General features: G+C 53.5%; 2 protein-coding genes across 7 annotated transcripts; both read right to left on the bottom strand.

The window, feature by feature from the left end:
- Positions 1 to 14: 14 nt before the first annotated feature.
- On the bottom strand, positions 15 to 906 carry UFSP1 (UFM1 specific peptidase 1). The gene has a single exon (XM_019752696.2). It carries the CDS (start codon positions 770 to 772, stop codon positions 140 to 142), a length of 633 nt encoding a protein of 210 aa, XP_019608255.2. The 5' UTR covers positions 773 to 906; the 3' UTR covers positions 15 to 139.
- Positions 907 to 1,222: 316 nt separating this feature from the next.
- ACHE (acetylcholinesterase (Yt blood group)) lies at positions 1,223 to 7,459 on the bottom strand. 6 transcript variants are annotated; one of them, XM_074328357.1, is made up of 5 exons: positions 7,157 to 7,459; positions 4,152 to 5,241; positions 3,350 to 3,834; positions 2,420 to 2,589; positions 1,223 to 1,561 (listed from the first exon to the last, which is right to left on the bottom strand). In XM_074328357.1, the coding sequence occupies exons 1-5, from the start codon at positions 7,312 to 7,314 to the stop codon at positions 1,440 to 1,442; spliced, it is 2,025 nt and encodes a 674-aa protein (XP_074184458.1). In that variant the 5' UTR covers positions 7,315 to 7,459; the 3' UTR covers positions 1,223 to 1,439. The 6 variants fall into 6 exon arrangements, with proteins under 6 accessions (XP_074184458.1, XP_019608292.2, XP_019608290.2 ...); XM_019752733.2 differs by lacking the exon at positions 7,157 to 7,459 and adding an exon at positions 6,818 to 6,982 and having other exon boundaries at positions 4,152 to 5,244; XM_019752731.2 differs by lacking the exon at positions 7,157 to 7,459 and adding an exon at positions 6,818 to 6,950.
- Positions 7,460 to 16,951: the final 9,492 nt, after the last annotated feature.

Genomic DNA, 16,951 nt, shown 5'->3' on the forward strand with positions numbered 1-16,951 from the left:
GGCTGGGGCAGTGGTTAGCTGTCTTGCCACTTTATTGACGCCAAAGGCCCCAGCTTCTAAGCCTCTGCTTTTGAGAATGGATAGGTGTCTGTGCGGGTGGGGTGGGGCAGCTGACGGTCTTAGTTTTGGGATCTTTGCCTCAGTCCAGAGCTTGCCGCTGCTTTTCTGAGTTTCGGGTGGTCAAACACAGGTTGTAGAAGGAGTTGGGGTCAAAGGCTGTGCTTGCTTCTCGCCAGCCCACCCACCCAGCAGCCTGTAGTTCACTGGGGTTTTTTGGAGCGCCCCAGCAGTGAGGGTCTAATACCAGGACGTAGGCTTCGGTGCCTGGCCCCAGGCAGACCCCCAGCAAGGCCTTGGACTGGGCATCTGCATCCCCCCCAACCATTACAGGACCCCCGCCCCCTACGAAGTGGGAGTAAAGCCTCTCCAGTTCCCCCTGAAGACCCGCTCCACGGGGCACATGGCATAGGCGCCCCTTGGGCCCTCCGAAGTAGTCGAGGCAGAGGCTGGCCTCTACACAGCCGATCCAGCTCCGGGAGCCCCGGAACCCAGAAGGTTTGTCGCCCATGTCCTCCAGTGCAGTCTGCACGGCGGCCATCCCGGGCACGCCCTCGGGCCTGCCCTCTGGCCACGAGCACAGAGTCTGTAGAGTGCGGTATCCGCAGCCCCAGCCTCGGTCGTCCAGGCCGTCGCAACCGTAGTGATAGTAGAGGTAGTGACCCGAGAGGACAGCCAGGCGAACGGGGCCACGTCCGGGTGGGGCAAGGCCCATGTGGACGTCCTTCAGCAGATCCAGGGCGTTCGGCTGGAGCGGAGGTTGCCGAGGCCGGGCAGATGCTGCGTCCTGGCGGCGCAGAGCAAACTCCAGGGAGAACTCAGGCTCCAGCGCTTAGTCTTGGCCCTAGGTCTTGGGCTAGCTGCGGACAGAACAGGCACACACGACCTGGCGACTTTCTTGCCGGGAACCAGGCAGCAGCTGAAGGAGAGCACTGTGGAGGCTACGCCGACCCGCGGGGTTCCCACAATGCACCGCCGCGGGCCCCTCCGCCGAGCCCGCACCTCCCTTCTGCGCAGGCGCGAGTTCCGCCACGCAGGGGCGGGCGCGCTGCGTCCCGGCTCAGAGTCTGCCAGTGCGCGGGCTCCAGCGCCTATCCTTCGATTCCCTCAGCCCAGCGGTTAGGCTTTCCGTCCAACCCCCGCTTCCCAGTCGCGTACACGCCTGTGGCTGTAACAGTTTATTGGCAGCCCAGAGGGGCGAAGGCACCGCAGGGGAGGGGGCTCGGCCGAGACATGCAGAGGACCGGGAACCCAGGGGGAAAGTCGGGGTGGGGAGGGTCTAGGGCTCCTCTGTTATATCCCAGCCCCTAGATAAATAGTATATACAGCTAGTGGGCCGGGAGGGGCGGGCAGGGCGGCGGGACGTGGGGGTCCCGCCTGGGTCACAGGTCTGAACAGCGATCCTGCTTGCTGTAATGGTCAAACTGGTTCTTCCAGTGCACCATGTAGGAGCTCCAGCGGTGGAACTCGGCCTTCCACTGGCGCTCCGCTTCGTCCAGCGTGTCTGCGGCCAGGCCGCCCGGCAAGTGGGTGCGTGGCGGGGAGAACACGGGAAAGGTCGGGGAACGGACACGGGGGGTGGGAGCGTGAGTGCAGGAGGATACAAGGAGAAAATAGGAGGCCACGTGGGATAGTGGAAAAAGGATCAGGAGAACATGCGAAAGACGAAAGTCCAGAGGGAGAGTGAGGGTAGGGGCGGGGCCAGGGAAGGAGGAGGGAGGGGGAGAAAATGACCGGAAGACAGGGGGACGGAATGGATCAGAAGGGGGAGCATCCGTAGGTTTATGGGGAAAAGAGAAGAGACAGAAATGGTTGACGGTTATAGCCCCTCTGGGAGGTGCTATCTAGCCCGGGTTTTCCCTCTCCCCCAAAACTCCAGGCTCAGGCCCTAAGGAATAATTTTATAAAAAAAGAAAATTGGCTTTTTCATTTCTATTTAAACAACAAAGGCGTGTGGGTCCCTGAGACGGGTTGTAGGTCACCCCTCCCCACTCCCTGTCCAGTTTGAGTCTCTCGGTTTGAGGAGGGAAGGGGCACTGGGTCGGAGATCCCTGAGTGGTGCCCTTCTCCCATGGTCCCACCACTCTTTAGAGGAGGGTCCCCTGAGGCCGGAGGGGTAAGAGGCCGTGGTCACAGCGGCAGGAGCCGGGAGAGAAGGAGGAGTAGGAGGGGTAGGGAAAGGCCGGGCCTGGGCCTCGGGGCAGCCTCCCCGTGGGCGGGGCCTGGGCAGGTGCTGGGAGCCTCCGAGGCTGGTGGGGAGAAGAGAGGGGTTACACCCCGCCGGCTTCCACTCCCCTTTCTCTCTCCGCGCCCCATCCCCCAACCCCCTCCGCCAAGCCCCTGCCCGCTGGCCCCTGCGTACCGGTGGCGCTGAGCAATTTGGGTAGGAAGCCGTTCCAGAAGGCGCAGGCCTGTGCGCGGAGACCCCGCCTCACCTCCAGCGGCCGCAGATTTAGGCTCACGTACTGCTGCACTCCCGCGGTGTACGGTGGCCACTGCGTGGCTTTGGGGTCCTGGGGTTCATTGGGGTCCCTGCGGAAGGAAAGGTAAGGCTCAGCCTCAGGCAAGCCTGCCCCGCCCTGGGGGCTGGGGAATGGAGAGAGAGGAGGCTGCTTCCAGACTCCATGCCTTCTCCGCTCCAAGGGGAGCCCCATCCCCTCCCTCCCACTGCTTAATCCTTCTTTATCTTCTCCAGTATCCCTCAACATCGGAGTCTTCCCCTTCCTCCTGCCCTCCCTTTCTGTCTCTCCTCTCCCTTTCTCTCAGTTTTTCTGCTCCACCGTCGTCTTTGTTTCTCTCATTTTAAAAAACTGATGATTTATTGAGCCCTTACTCTGTAACTGGGCTCAGTCCTATCTCTACAAAACATCACATTTACTTCTGACAACGCCCATGTGATACCGGATTTATTGTCCCCTTCTTCAGGCAGGTAAAACTCCGTGTGCCCATGGGTGCATGTCACAGCAGATAAAATCACCACTGGTCCAATTGATCAGCTTTGCAGTTGACACACCGAACTACTATGGTAACTCCTCTGTCTCTCCTTGTCCATCTCTTTCCTTCGCCTCCCTCTGCTGCTGTCCTTGTCTTCTCAAGAGCTGCCACCCTGCTTTCCTTCCTCTTTCCTTCCTCCTCCTTTCCTGGTATCCTGTCATTCCCTCTCTCCCGCTTTATCTCCTTTGTGAACTTTCCCCTCTCTCTGCTCTCTCTGGCCCTTACTGTCTCTGCTTGTTTCCCCCCTCCCCCCCACCTCCCTGGCTCCTGAAGCCGTCCTCCCCTCAGCACTGCTGACCCTGTGCGGGCGAAGTTGGCCCAGTATCTCATCAGTCGCTGGGCAAAGGCTCTCTCCTCGACGGTGTAGTTTAGCGAGGGTTCCAGAGGGAGCCCAAAGATGAACTCGATCTCGTAGCCGTGGGGCACCCCCATCCAGAGGGGCCAGGGTAGTGTGGACGCACGGTGTTCAAAGATGTAGGCATAGACCCGAGCGCCCTGGGCAGCCAGTCGCCCAGCCAGCTGGGCCACTGGGCACACGACATTGTGGTCGCCCACCACATCATTCATGGCCTCCCTCAGGCGTGCCGGGTCCTCAGGGTGCAGCCAGTCTGTGTAATGCAGGACCACAGCCTCGGCAGCCAGGTCACTTGCCTGGGGGACCCCGACCCGCACCCCGGCCAGGAACTGGGCCCGGCTGATGAGAGACTCGTTGTCTTTGCTGAAGCCTGGGGCCCCGTAAACCAGAAAATAGGAGCCCTCATCCTTCACCACACCCACCAGCACCTGAGGGGACAGGAGGTGGGGGAGACACAGACAGACAGGCAGACAGAAACGGACAGACAGAGCCAGAGAGATGAACAGTTACAGACCCACAACCATGAAGGAAGAGAGTACAAGATTGGGGATGGAGAGGAGAAAATACACCCACATTTCCTTTCCTCTGTCCCACTGGCCACCCTGGGATCAAGCCCTCAGGGAAGAGAAACCTGGGCCTTTGGGAGTGGACCTTGAGAAGCTCTCATGTCTGGGTCCCCAGGGGGAGGGCGGGTGGGAGAACAGGCCTAGAGGAACCAGCTTCACCCCCTCCAGCCACTAGTCACCTGCAGGCCGTGGAAGTCTCCAGTGTTGATGAGGGCCTCGGGCGTGTCACTGAGGAAGTCTCCGTCCACTACAGGCACGAAAGAAAAGCGGAAGATGCTTTCCTGAGGCAGCACATGCCACTCGTGGTCCACCAGGTCCTGAGCTGGTCGTGTCCGCAGGCAAGCAACCAACTCTGTGTCATTGCTACCAGCCCCACCTGGGGGACAGCCTACGAGGCGGGCCAGTAGTGTGGCCCTGCGGCGGGCCTCTCCCATGCTCACCGTGGCCCAGGGCCCATTGGGTGCACCGCTTTGCAGCACAGCCCTGTGGAACAGGCCCCGGCTGGGTGGGGACAGCAGGTGCATGCCCACAGAGGCGGCACCTGCACTTTCCCCAAACAGAGTCACTGACATTGGGTCCCCCCCAAAGGCTGCCACATTCTCCTGCACCCACTGCAGGGCCAGCCTCTGATCAAGGAGACCCACATTGCCTGGGGCCTCCCGGCTCCCTGGCAGGGCCAGGAAGCCAAAGGCTCCCACGCGGTAGTTCATGGATACCAGCACAATTGCTTCGGCCTGGGCCAGGAAGCGGCCATCATAAACGTCCAAGGAGGAGGCCCCACTGTAGAAGCCGCCCCCATAGATCCAGACGAGGACAGGGATGGGGGTTGCAGGCCGAGGGTATGGTGTCCACACGTTGAGGTAGAGGCAGTCCTCACTCAGCTCACGGTTGGGGTTCCACATCTCGCTGCCCTCAAAGCCAGGGTACAAGGTGTCCACGTATTGGTAGCAGACACTTTGGAAGGCGGTGGCGTCCAGCACCCCTGACCAGGGCTGCTTGGGCTCCGGTGGCAGAAAACGACGGGAGCCCACAGGTGGCTCTGCGAAGGGGATGCCCAGAAAAGCAGAGACAGGGCCCCCAGGGGCCTCCAGGCGGATGCCCTGCAGCTGGCCCCCACGCACCATCACCCGAAGCTTTGGGTCCTCCAGGTGCTCAGCCTCTGCCCCTCCTCCCAGGAGGAAGAGGAGGAGGAGAAGGAGTGGGGCCATCGGGAAGGGAGTGTGTAGAGGACACCACTGGAGCCTCATGGCTGCCAGGGCAGGCAGGCAGCTGCTGGGAGAAAGAATGGCAGAGGGTAAAGGCCTGAGGCTGCCAGGAGGGAGGAGATGAGGTAACATTCTTGCCCGGGGTTATCGCTGAGCTGCAGAGAGGTGGGGCAGGTTGGTGGAGAGGAGGAGACAAATGGAGGGAGGGAGATGGACATAGAGACAAGGACACAGGCAGACAGGGAGAAGCAAGAGGGGTCAGAGACCAGGCACATAGACACCCAGCAGACAAATGTAGGGAACAGAGATGAGACCTGCCAAGCAATTCCCTCCCCTGCCCCGCAGAGGGCCCACCGCCCTCACCTCCTTGCCTCAGCTGGGTGGACTGGGTTGGGCCCAGTGCAAGCAGTGCGGGCAGCGGCACTAGAGGCCGCAGTCAACGTACAGGCCACCCGACAGGGGCGGGCCCTCGCTGACGGGAGGCGCCGAACAGGGCGCTTTCGGTGGAGTGAAGGAGAAGCCTCTCCTCCGTTGGTCAGGGCCAGGGCCCTTGGGGGGTGGTTTGGGCATTCAGGGTGTGGGAACCGTGGGTCCTGGGGCACCCCAAATCCTGCCTACTCCACACCCTCCCCCCCATCCTGCCTCATCCACTGTGCGGCACAGGCGCTGGTGCCCGCGAGTGCCGGTCAGCTGCGCTTCCCAGTCGCCTAGCCTCAGCAAACGACCTCGCTAGCCCTGGATCCCAGGACTCGAGCCCCCCATCCATTCTGATGCTGCTGTGCACGCTGCCGCCAGACAGGGGCAGTACAGACCGAGAAAAGGACGGCGCCCGCCGCCCCGAGTCCAGGAGCCGGGAACTTGGGGCGGGGGTCTGGGGGCTTGTAGGCATTGCGGAAGGGTCTGAAGGGCGAGCCGGGACGCTTGTGGTCCCGGAGCTCCAGAGATCCCCGGCTGCAGGGGCGGGGGCGCTATTTTGAGGCAGCAGCTGCTGCGGTTCCGGCATCTCCAGCCAAGGGATCAAAATTCCCCGGGTCGGAACTACCCCCTCTCGCGGCGGTCACCCCTCACCCAGTCTCCGGTGCCCCGAGCTGGGGTGGTGGTGGTGCTGAGATTAACTAGGAAACCCGAGTGGGGCTAATTATAACTCAGGGCTTCCGCTAAGCCTCCCCTTGCCCCCAAATAGAGACGGAGTCCCTGTGGGAAGGAGACGCCTGGGCCTGGGAGGGGGCTTTGGCTGGGCGCTGCGCCGGGGCGCTGGGGTCGCGGGATCAGGTGGGCCCGGCTGGGCTCCAGGAACCTGCGCAGCCCGGGCTCTGCCCCAAGCAGGGGGCATCTTCCAGTGACCCCAGACTTGGGGACGAGCTGGGGAAAGGGGGGCTCCGGGGTCCCCACAGGCAATTGAGAACAGAGGCGGCGGCCAGCCCTGCGGGGTGCCGGTTCCCATGCGGGCGACCGAAAGTCTGCGGCGGCGAGGGAAGAGTTAAGGATGAGTGTGGGGCGGTGGAGGGCGTCGCTGGGCAGGCCCGGGGGCGCAGCGGGCGTCCGGTATGGGGGCTTGGATCCCCCCGAAGTGCACCGTCCGCCGGACGCGTAATAGGCCACGGGCCGAGGGAAGGTCCCGGGAGGGGCGGGAGACTCACCTGAGGCAGCCAGGCCGGGCCGGGCCGCGCCGTGCCTCGCCGGGGGCTGGAGGCGGCGGAGGATCCCTAGCGCAGGCTGAGCCGAGTCTGACAGCCGCCGCCTTCGGCCCCCCGCACACACCCACTCCGGGCCACACGGCGCCCCCGCCCCCTCCCACTGTCTCCGCCCCCGCCCCTCCCCACCGCCCCGAGCTGCCACCTCCACTGTCTCCCTTCCTAGGAGCCGAGATCTAGAGACCCGGGAACCCAGACGGATGCCAGTGACAGACGCCGACAGACGGACAGACACGCGGTGACAGACACAAACGAAAGAATCGCAGCGGCAGGGCAGACACCCACAGTGATAGATGGACAGAATTTCCTGGAGACAGACAACGCAGACCGATGGTCTCCTGCAGTAACCGCCACAAACGCAGCGACCGACATTCACATACGGACGGACACACTCGGACACAGTGACAGCCTCTGTGGGGGCTGGGTGCGGGATAAATGAGCATCCCTAGACACGACACAGCAGGGGTGGCATTGAGGGACCGGCACAAGAAAGTGTGGCTGAGGACCTCCTCAGAGGTCCGGGCAGTACTGGTGGATAAAAGGTGACGTGGGACACTCCTGTGGGAATAGAGATGTGAATATGAGATCACGAGTGGAAATAAGGGGGCCTTGAAGGAGGAAGGGGACGGGAGAAGTCACTCGAGGACACCCCAGAAGGAAGCCCAAAGTGGTGGCAAGCCAAAGGCTGCGGTGCGAGGCCGCACTCCGCTGTCTTAGTGGAAACTTCTGGAACCCCCGCGGGTAGGTTATCTCTCGTTCCCTGACGGGTGACTTCGGACTTCGTCACCAGGGTCCGGCCGGGGCATGACATCACCAGGCCAGGCTCCAATTGGCCGCCGCGGCCGGCAGGTGGGAGCGGCCTGGCCCCAGCGTCCCCTGCCAGTTCTGAGGGGCCGGGTTCGCACGGACCCCCCCACGTCCCGCCCTATGGGGGATCACCTTTGGGAATGTGCGGCCGCGGCGGCGTCTCACGCCCGACGTGAGGGCGGAAAAGTGTGCAGCGGTGCCCGCACAAGTGCACCGCACCAAGGGACGCCCCCCCCACCCCTATCCGGGCGGCGAGCTCCCGAGCCCGCAGCCCACTGCGTGCAGTACCCGGCGGCTCTGGAGAGCGTCCAGACATACGTGCGTGCGCGCGCGCGGCGGTGCGAGGCGTTGCGTGGGGTGGGTGCGCACGCGCACGTGCACTCAGCCGCCGAGCGCCCCGCAGGGTCTCGGACCGCGTCTGCCGCAGTGAAGGCCCAAGGGCACCAGGTTTCGAGGTTTCGTGAAGGTCGTGGGGTCCGCCGGAATCCAGAGACGTGACCCTCCCTGGGCCGTGCAGTCCTGGCTCTTCAACCTGGGCGCCCCCCAACCCTCTCGCCCGCGCACTCGCGCGCCCGCAGGCCCGCGGACCCGCGCGGAGTCTGCTCTCCGATGGCGTGAGGCGGCCGCCAGGTGGCGCAGAAGGTAGCGGCTCCGGCCTCGGAGACTGGGAAGGGGTTAGGGGCGATTAACCCCTCGCCATCTCTTCCCCTTGTTCCCGGCTTGCCGCGCTCCACTCTTCAGGCATCCCAAATCCCCTGCACGGACACGGAGGCTTCCTGCATCCGGCTTTCAGCATCCTGACCCCACTGGTTGAGGGCTCGCCAGTGATCAGACCACGGCCCCAGTCCAGCTCCCTGAAGAGCAGGCATAAGGTCTGTGGGTGGGGATGGAGAACAGAAAAATGGACAGTCAGTGTAGCTGCGGGAGAAAAGGAAATGACGCGGGCTTCCCAGCGTGGTAATTATGAATCATTAGAATGATGAAAAACAACTACGAATGAATGAATGAGCAGAGGCCTGCCCCCAGCCTAAGGCTGAAGGAATATTTGACCTGTAAAGGCCCTGGTCATGATGGGGGTTTGCCTCTCTGCCACGCTCCAAAATGAGCTGTGTCACACAGGCGCCTTACCTGACGTCTCCAATCAGGAGTCCCTAAACCTGAACCTTGGAGATAGGGCGGGGACAGCCTATATAGCCCCAAGTTATCAGGAATTAGTGATGCTTAGGTAGCTTAGAAGGTGAGAGAGCATGGCGTGTTCTAGGAGCTGACCCAGCAGAGACTCCCTCAGAAAGATCAGTGCTGATCTCAGGCTGGACCTGTCACTGGAGCCAAGGACAGGACACCCAGGGTGGGCTGGACTCTCCCAGGGAGGCAGACCCTATATTCATTTGGGTTGTAGTAAGTGGATTTCGCCAGAAAAAGTGCCCAGATGTGTCTACAGGGGCTGGAGTGGAGAGCAGTTCCTGCATCTTAGGGATGGCATCAGCAGGGCAGTACCAATGAGGGATCTGTGAGAGGTAAGGGTAAGGCAGCCATCACATCTGCATTCCAGCCAGCAGCAAGGACTAAAGAAGGGCATTGTTCTCCTCTTTAAGGACATTTTTTGGCAATCAATCATTTTTTTTGGAGTGTTCTGAAGCCAATCAGAACAGGAGAGAGAAGGGGAAGAGGAGTTTCCAAAGATGGTCAAGAATCTGGGGTGGGAAGAGAATGTAGCCATTGATGTCAGTACCCTCCTCCTCATTCCCCAGGCCTGAGGAGATGGGAGAAGGGAAGGCAGGCCCAGTAGCGGGGTAGGTTGGAATCTGAGGAGGATGTCCTACTCCTGGAGCCCCTGATGTGTTTCCCCCAGACCCTGGGTCAGGGAGGGGTCAGTCTCCAGTCAGATGAATCTGCAAGTCTGCACCGAGTCCTAGGGCACGCAGGCCCTGTGCCAGTGAGGCTGGCGCTCTGCAGCTGCGAGCAGCTTTGGGAGATGTGCTGACGGGTGTGTCCTCAGCCTGCAGGTTATCTCAGGATTGTGAGGGTGGAGGGGACCATGAAGACTGTGTCCATCTCAGAGAGTTTTTAAATGAGCAGGGGACCATTTGAGAATAAAGGGTGCAGGTGTTGGGAGATCCACAGTGCATTAGAGTAGAAACCCTGGACTGGCGGTCCTGACTTGAGTGTATGTCAGAATCACTTAGAGGAACTGATCCAATTGGTATTGGGTGGAGTCCGTAAGTCTGCATTTTTACCACATCATCAGGGCATGGTCTATGGTGGAGGTCTGAGGACCACATGAGGAGAAATGCTGGACTAGGTGCCCCCACAGTCAGTCCAAACTGACATCCTGAGGACCAACAGACTGTGTGGGTCAACACAAGGTGTGATGGGCAGTCAGCAGGTACAAGAGCTAACGGACACCTCCGGCCACGAAGGGAGATGGACAAGGATTTGAGCTTATTCTTGAAAATGGATACAACTTCCAGGAACAATTCATCTTTTTACCTTAAGCCCCTCCCCAACCTTAGTCAACCCAGGGATCTCACCTGTCTCGCCATGACACTTCCCTACATTGTCCAACCTCCCCAACGTCCTCTGTGACCCCACCCTCTACAGCCATCACTACAGGGATGTCCTGGATTCTTCCATTTCTTCCTTCTCCATGTCTGTTTACCCAGAAATCAATCTTGCTTTGACCACCAGTCCTGCCAATTCAGGGAACACTCCTACTTCCCTTGCGTGTCTGTCTCCCACTTTTGCCAACACAGGGAACCCCTTCTATTACAGTCCTTATCCCACCTCTGCCAATAAAAAAGATTCTCATCTCCTCTGTTTATTGGTTAGGATTCAGTTCAGCTATGTGAGACAGAAAAACCAAACAAAAATGGCTTGAATGAAATATAACAGACATATTTTTTTTTCTTACATAAAAGAGACCCAGAAGTTGGCCATGCAAGGTTTGCAGGGTGCCCTGGGTGCCAGGGACCAGGTTCCTTTCCACAGAATTTTGTTACTTAACTATCTTCAGCATGTACTTTCAACTTCATGGTATAACAGAGCTGCTGGAGCATCAGCCATCACATCTGCATTCCAGCCAACAGGAAGGAGGAAGGACTGAAAAAGGAATCACACACACAGCCCTTTGCTTATATCCAACTGGCCAGAACTTAAACCTAAGGTCATAATTGGCTATGCAGGAGGTTCAGAGATGTAGTTTTTGTTCTGCATGACTGTGTACTCGTAAAATTTGGCTGTCCTAATATTAAGGAAGAAGAGGGAGCAGATAATGGGACAGCCATTGTCTGAGGCCACTGCCCCAACCCCCATTAAGCGGGATTGACCTGCAGAGTTGGGAGCCTGAGGCATGCAAGAGGCTTTCCCCCCTCCCCCCACCCCTTCCTGTGACCCCTTCTAAAGGTTGGCCTAAAATTTGTACTTGATCCAATTTACATAATTTCACAGGATTCCTCCTGGGACTTATCCATCCATCCTGTTTGTACCTTTTCTCTCTTTTGTTAGTTTTGAATATATTACACCATTTTTAGTTTGTCTCTGGATAGTCTAATTTTATTTTCACAATTCTGTTATATATTTCACCAGTTTACAGTATTTCCCACGCAGTTCATCAGACATCCTTCTGCTTATTCTCACCCCCTTTCTGGCAGGGGGTGGGGTGGAGTGGGGTTTCATATCCTGTGCTTCGGATGGATTAGTTATATAGATATCGGTACCTTTCTCAGATTGATTTCTGTCCATGAGCTGTCATGGTTCTGAAAGGAGTGAAATGCACCAAGAGCGCATTTTGCCCCATGTTACATTTATCTGCCCTGGTGTCAGAACCCTGAAAGAACTCAGGATCTTGGAGTTATGACTCGGCCCCACCCCTGACAGGGTCCCCAGTGTGCAGACCCCCTGCCTGCTCAGATCCTGGCTCCAGCCAACCCCGCTGCTGCTTGTGGTTTAAATGCAGCACATCTTGGTTGACGTCTTGGGAAGCTGGGTTGCACTAGGTACTATCGAGGTTGGACACCTAGGGAGCTCCTGCAAAAAATGTCCCCAGCTGCTCCTGCAGGTGTCAGCCAGCCAATCAGAGTATCCCAAAGCAGAGATTCTTTGGATGAACGTAGCCATGGATCCAGGGACACCAAGCATCGGACACAGGAGAGGTGTAGAGGCAGGGTGGGATTGTCTAGGATCCCCTGTCTTGCCTGGGGACAGTCAGGCTGGCTTCAAAGTTGGCTGCATGGCCAACAGTCCTGTAGACAGCTGGAGCCCCAGGTGAATGTTCACAACATTGGGACAGCAGGTACTTAGGACCGGGTGAGGGGCTGTGTGTTGGCAGGCTTTGGGCCATTGACAGGTGGGAGCTGCGCAGGCAGATGGATTAGCTTTAAGCACCTGGGGCTCTGGATGTAGAGAAGGACCTCCCTCCTTTATTTCAGTTGTTCTTTCCCACTCGCCTCTGGGCATCCATACGAATGTCCGTAGTACAGGTCAATGTGATGCCCAGAAATGAGAACTAAAGGATTTCGGAAGAATTGGGAGAAGTTATTTCCTGGCTGGGGATTTCTTTTTTAAGTTACAGTTTATTCATTTGAACAGTTAACAAATTCATAAAATTCAAAAGGTATAAAGAGAAAAGTCCCCTTCTTACCCCTGTCCCAGACACCCATTTCCTGTCCCTTGAAGCAATGGTAACTGTTGGTCAAGTATTGCATTTATTAGCACTAGATATCCTACCTCTAACCCAGGTGTTTACATAAATTGTAGCATCTTATACACACTCTTTTGCACCTTGACTGTGTTTTGAACTCAACTGTATCTTAGGGTTAGTTACAGATTGGTATGTAGACTTCTTCATTCATCTTTATTTCCTTCCTTTTTAATGAAAAGCTAACAATTGGATTCATACCCTACTAAAGGGTATTTAAATTGCTTTCAGTTACTTGCTATTACAAACTTTGTACATAAATCATTTTGTAATGTTACAGGTATATTCTGGGATAAATTCCTTAACTTGAATTGCTCCAGCAAGATATGAAAGTTACTGGTGGCCTGTAGTCTTGCCAACACATTCTGTTATAATTTTTTTTTTTTAAATCATGGCTCATTTAAGAGGTGAATGGTATTTCAGTATAGTTTTAATTTATATTTCTTATTATGAGTGAGTTTAAGCATCTTTTAATTTATTTAAGGGTCCCTATTTTTCTGGTTTCCAATGTACTAAGTCTGCTGTTTTCTTTATTAATTTTTCTTTCTGCTTTTCTTAAGCTTATCGTATTGTTTTATAACATAAGAAGTGACATAATTAATTTGCTTATTTTTATTATTTATTGACATAAATTCTTATTTATTGCTATAATTTTCCTCTGAACGTTGCTTTAGCTGTATCCCATAGGACTTATGTGTACCCTTTTCATTATTTCTGTTTTCTAGGATTTCTATAAATTTGGCTCTTTGTCTCAAGAGTCTTTAAAAAAGGGTTTTAAATTTCTAGGTGATAGTTTTCTTAATAGGTTCATTATTAATTTTTAGGTTACTGCATTATGGTCAAAGAATGTGGTCTGCTCTACCATATTTCATTGAATCTAAGATGCTATAATTGTAAGGTGTCAGTTTTTTATTTCTAAACATTTTAGTTTTTTAACTTTTTATTTTGAAATAGTTTTAGGTTTACAGAAATGTTGCAAATAGCATGAAGAGTTCCTGTATATGTCCTTCACCCAGCTTCTCTTAAGTATTACCATTTTACATCGCCATGATATAATGATAAAAACTAGAAAATTAATGATACAATACTATGAAAAAATCTACAGACCTTATTCAGCTTTTGCCAGTTGTTTCATTCATGTCCTATTTCTGGTCCAGGAGCCAACCCAGGAACATTCCACTTAGTTGTCGTGTCTCCTTAATCTCCTCCAATTTACACAGTCCTCAGTCTTTCTTGGTCTTGCATGACTGACATATTTGAAGACCACTGGCCAATTATTTGATGGAATTGTCCCTCAATTTGGGTTTGTCTGATATTTCCTCATGATTAAATTCAGGTCATTCACTTTCAGCCAGAATTCTGCAGAAGTAATGTGCGCTTTACAGTACCTCATATAAGGAGGTCCGGGATGTTGCTGTGACTTATTTACTCGTTTACGGGAGTTTCTGCCAGATTTCTCAATTATAAAGTTAACAATGTTTCCCTTTATAACTAGTAAGTATCATATTATTATTATTATTTTATTATTTTAATTGGGGAAGGGGAACAGGACTTGGGGAACAGTGTGTACTTCCAGGATTTTTTCCAAGTCAAGTTGTTGTCCTTTCAGTTGTAGTTGCAGTTCAGCTCCAGGTCCAGTTGCTGTTGTTAGTTGCAGAGGGTGCAGCCCGTGGCAGTCGGGTGAGCAGAGAACAGTTAGATAAGTTTTAGAATTTGTAAAGAAGTTTGTCCATGGTTTCCAGAAGAAGGCACTGTCAGTCTGGAAACTTGGGAGAAAGTGGGAGAGCAGTTACAAGATTATTATGCTGCCCACGGACCTCAGCAGATCCCTGTAGAAACATTCGGGTTGTGGACCTTGATTAGAGATTGTTTAGATCTCAGGCGTAAGAGCTGTAAGCTAGAGAAAGTAAAACAAGCTGGCAATGAAGAAATTCTTTCATCTGCCGCTTCTCTGGCAGAGAGAGAAAAGGGGGAGGAAGCCAAACCCACAGAAGAACTTTTTAAAGATACAGAGCCTATTTATCAGGAACCTCCGATCGAGGACTGGGAAGATTTAGACTCTCAGGATCAGGAAGACTTAGAGGATGAAGCAGCCAAACATAATAGGAACAAATACCCTCCTTTGGTGGCTATGGCTCAAGAAGGCAGACAACCTGCAGGCACTACACTTTCTTTTGCAGATCAGCTAAAAAAGATTCAGGGACAGCTGATTGAGCTTAAAGTTGCTGTGGATGGAGGAAATTGTCCTCGGAGTCCCCAGATTCCTTTTAGAAATCAATGGAATCCTCGGGGTAAAGATCCCCCTTGGAAGCAGAGGTGCAAAGATTACAAGCTGCACTCACTTCCCTCTCTGTTCAAATGCAATTAGTCCAGGCTCAACAGACTGGGCCTTTATTAAAATCTCAATCAAAATAGAAGCCTAGGTTACAATTAAGCTCTCCTCCAAGTGTAGTTGCAGGGCTGGATCCACAGCCTGAGGCCCCTGTTGTAGCCCCTGTGACAATGAGACAATTACCAGGCGTAAAAGATCAAAGGTCCCCCCTACAAAAGAGTTTACAAGCTGCTAGTACAGGACCAACTTTAAAAGGGACACATTGCTTCCTCCAATTCTCCCTGGAATTATCCCATTTTTGATATTATAAAAAAAAAAATCTGGTAAGTGGAGATTATTACAAGATTTACAAAAGGTTAATAAAACCATGGAATTAATGGGAGCCTTACAGCCAGGCTTGCCCTGTCCTGCAGCCATACAAAAAAACACATATAAAATTGTTTTGGACTTGAAAGATTGTTTTTATACTATACCTTTAAATCCTGATGACTGCCCTAGGTTTGCTTTCAGTGTTCCTTCTGTTAATTTACAAAAACCTTTTAAGAGATATCATTGGCTAATGCTACCTCAAAAAATGGCTAATAGCCCTACATTATGTCAAAAATTTGTATCAGCTGCAATAAAACCTACCTAAAGGACATTTTCAGATATTTACATCATCCACTACATGGATGACATACTTCTTGCCCACTCTTGTGAACCAAAGTTGCTTACTGCTTTTGCTCATTTACAGAAAAAAAACTCCTCAATTATGGGCTGGTTATAGCCCCAGAAAAAATTCAACAAGTGCCTCCTTACTCTTATCTGGGATATTGTTTAATGCCTCAGGCCATTGTGCCTCAAAAAATACAAATCCGGCGAGATTGTTTAAAAACATTAAATGATTTCCAAAAGCTACTGGGAGACATTAACTGGATTAGACCTCAGTTGCGGTTGACAACCGGTGAATTACAACCTTTGTTTAAAATATTACGTGGGGAAGCTGATCCTACTTCTCCCCGCGAGATAACACGGGGAAGAGGCTTTGCTTGTATTTCTCCAGGTCCGGAAGAAAAACCTTTGTGAATTCCTGGTCGGTGTTAAACCATACCATGAACGACAGCCCACAGAAGAGAAGACATCTAGAGATACCCATCCACGCCCCTAGGGTGTGGAAAAGCTCTCACTTTCCGCAGCCGCAGAAGGACTGTCCACTTCAGACCCTGTTAAATGGATAAAGACTTTGGGTAGAGGGTTTTTGCTGGGGATATTGCTCTTCTGTTTATTGTTCTGTTTATTTTACATAGTCCTCAGATGTGGACAAATAGCCCTCCGACGGGCTGTAAGTGAAACAACTACACGTTCTGTGTTTCTCATGCTTCAAAAACAAAAAAGGGGGAGATGTAGTCACACAACAGCCTAGCCGACTGTCCCCCCCATGTCTTTCCTTAAGGAAAGAAGAGTCTGTAAGACTGTGCCTTTTTAGGAACTTTGCTTATCTCTATATTTTACACCTTATGTCTCTCTGTCTGGTCCCCAAAAGATGGTTTGCAGCCAAAGACGGGTAAGATATCTCACGGGAGATACAACCTAAGCCAGACAAAACCGAGTGGGGACCCCTAATGAGCTGCCTTAAAAGATCCAAAAAGGAGCCTTGCCTCCCCTTCCCCCTGCCTGGGAAAAGCCACTGCTGTCTCTGGCTTTCCTCAAAGGAGATCGGTAGCCAATGACGGGTAATGATCAGTAAGCGTTTTTACAACCTAAGACAGGAGTCGATCGCTTTGATGATTGATATCCAATGACGGGTAAGTAAAAATGTCTGTACTGACTACCTAAGCCAGACACGATCTCAAAAATAAAAAATAAAAAAGGGGGATATGTAGGGAGCTGGAGCATTAAGGGTTAAGAAAATGTAACTTCAAGCAGAGTTTGGGAGGATGGCTGAGGGAAACTCCGATAAGCATAAAGAACAAACAGACACCTGCTGTTCTGGGAACGGGACAATATTAAAAGGTCTAAAGAACAGTCAGGGTCAAACTTTGAGAAAACGTAACTAATCTGTACTTGCTGCCTCAGCCGCTTTATGTAACCTTCTTGTTTCTGTGTGTATAAAAGAAAGCTGGCTTCATGATGAAATTCAAAGTATGAGAGAAGCTGAACCCTTAAAATTTGATGCAGCTCAGGCTGCCTCTGAGTTTGTTGATGTTCTTAGGAGTGTTTTGCCCTCTATGCCTTATATTACCCATTCTGTTATAATATTTCTTAC

The sequence above is a fragment of the Rhinolophus sinicus genome, linkage group LG03 (assembly GCF_036562045.2).
Source record: "Rhinolophus sinicus isolate RSC01 linkage group LG03, ASM3656204v1, whole genome shotgun sequence".
Lineage (NCBI taxonomy): Eukaryota > Metazoa > Chordata > Mammalia > Chiroptera > Rhinolophidae > Rhinolophus > Rhinolophus sinicus.

What these genes read in the sequence shown, in the direction of transcription:
- UFSP1 (XM_019752696.2), bottom strand. Translation starts at nt 772, where the DNA reads ATGGGCCTTGCCCCACCCGGACGTGGCCCCGTTCGCCTGGCTGTCCTC.
- ACHE (XM_074328357.1), bottom strand. Translation starts at nt 7,314, where the DNA reads ATGCTCATTTATCCCGCACCCAGCCCCCACAGAGGCTGTCACTGTGTC. An exon ending in GCCAACTTCGCCCGCACAGG is followed by an intron (nt 2,590 to 3,349) that starts GTCAGCAGTGCT and finishes TTCCTTCCGCAG; the next exon opens with GGACCCCAATGAACCCCAGG. An exon ending in CAAATTGCTCAGCGCCACCG is followed by an intron (nt 1,562 to 2,419) that starts GTACGCAGGGGC and finishes GCCTGGCCGCAG; the next exon opens with ACACGCTGGACGAAGCGGAG.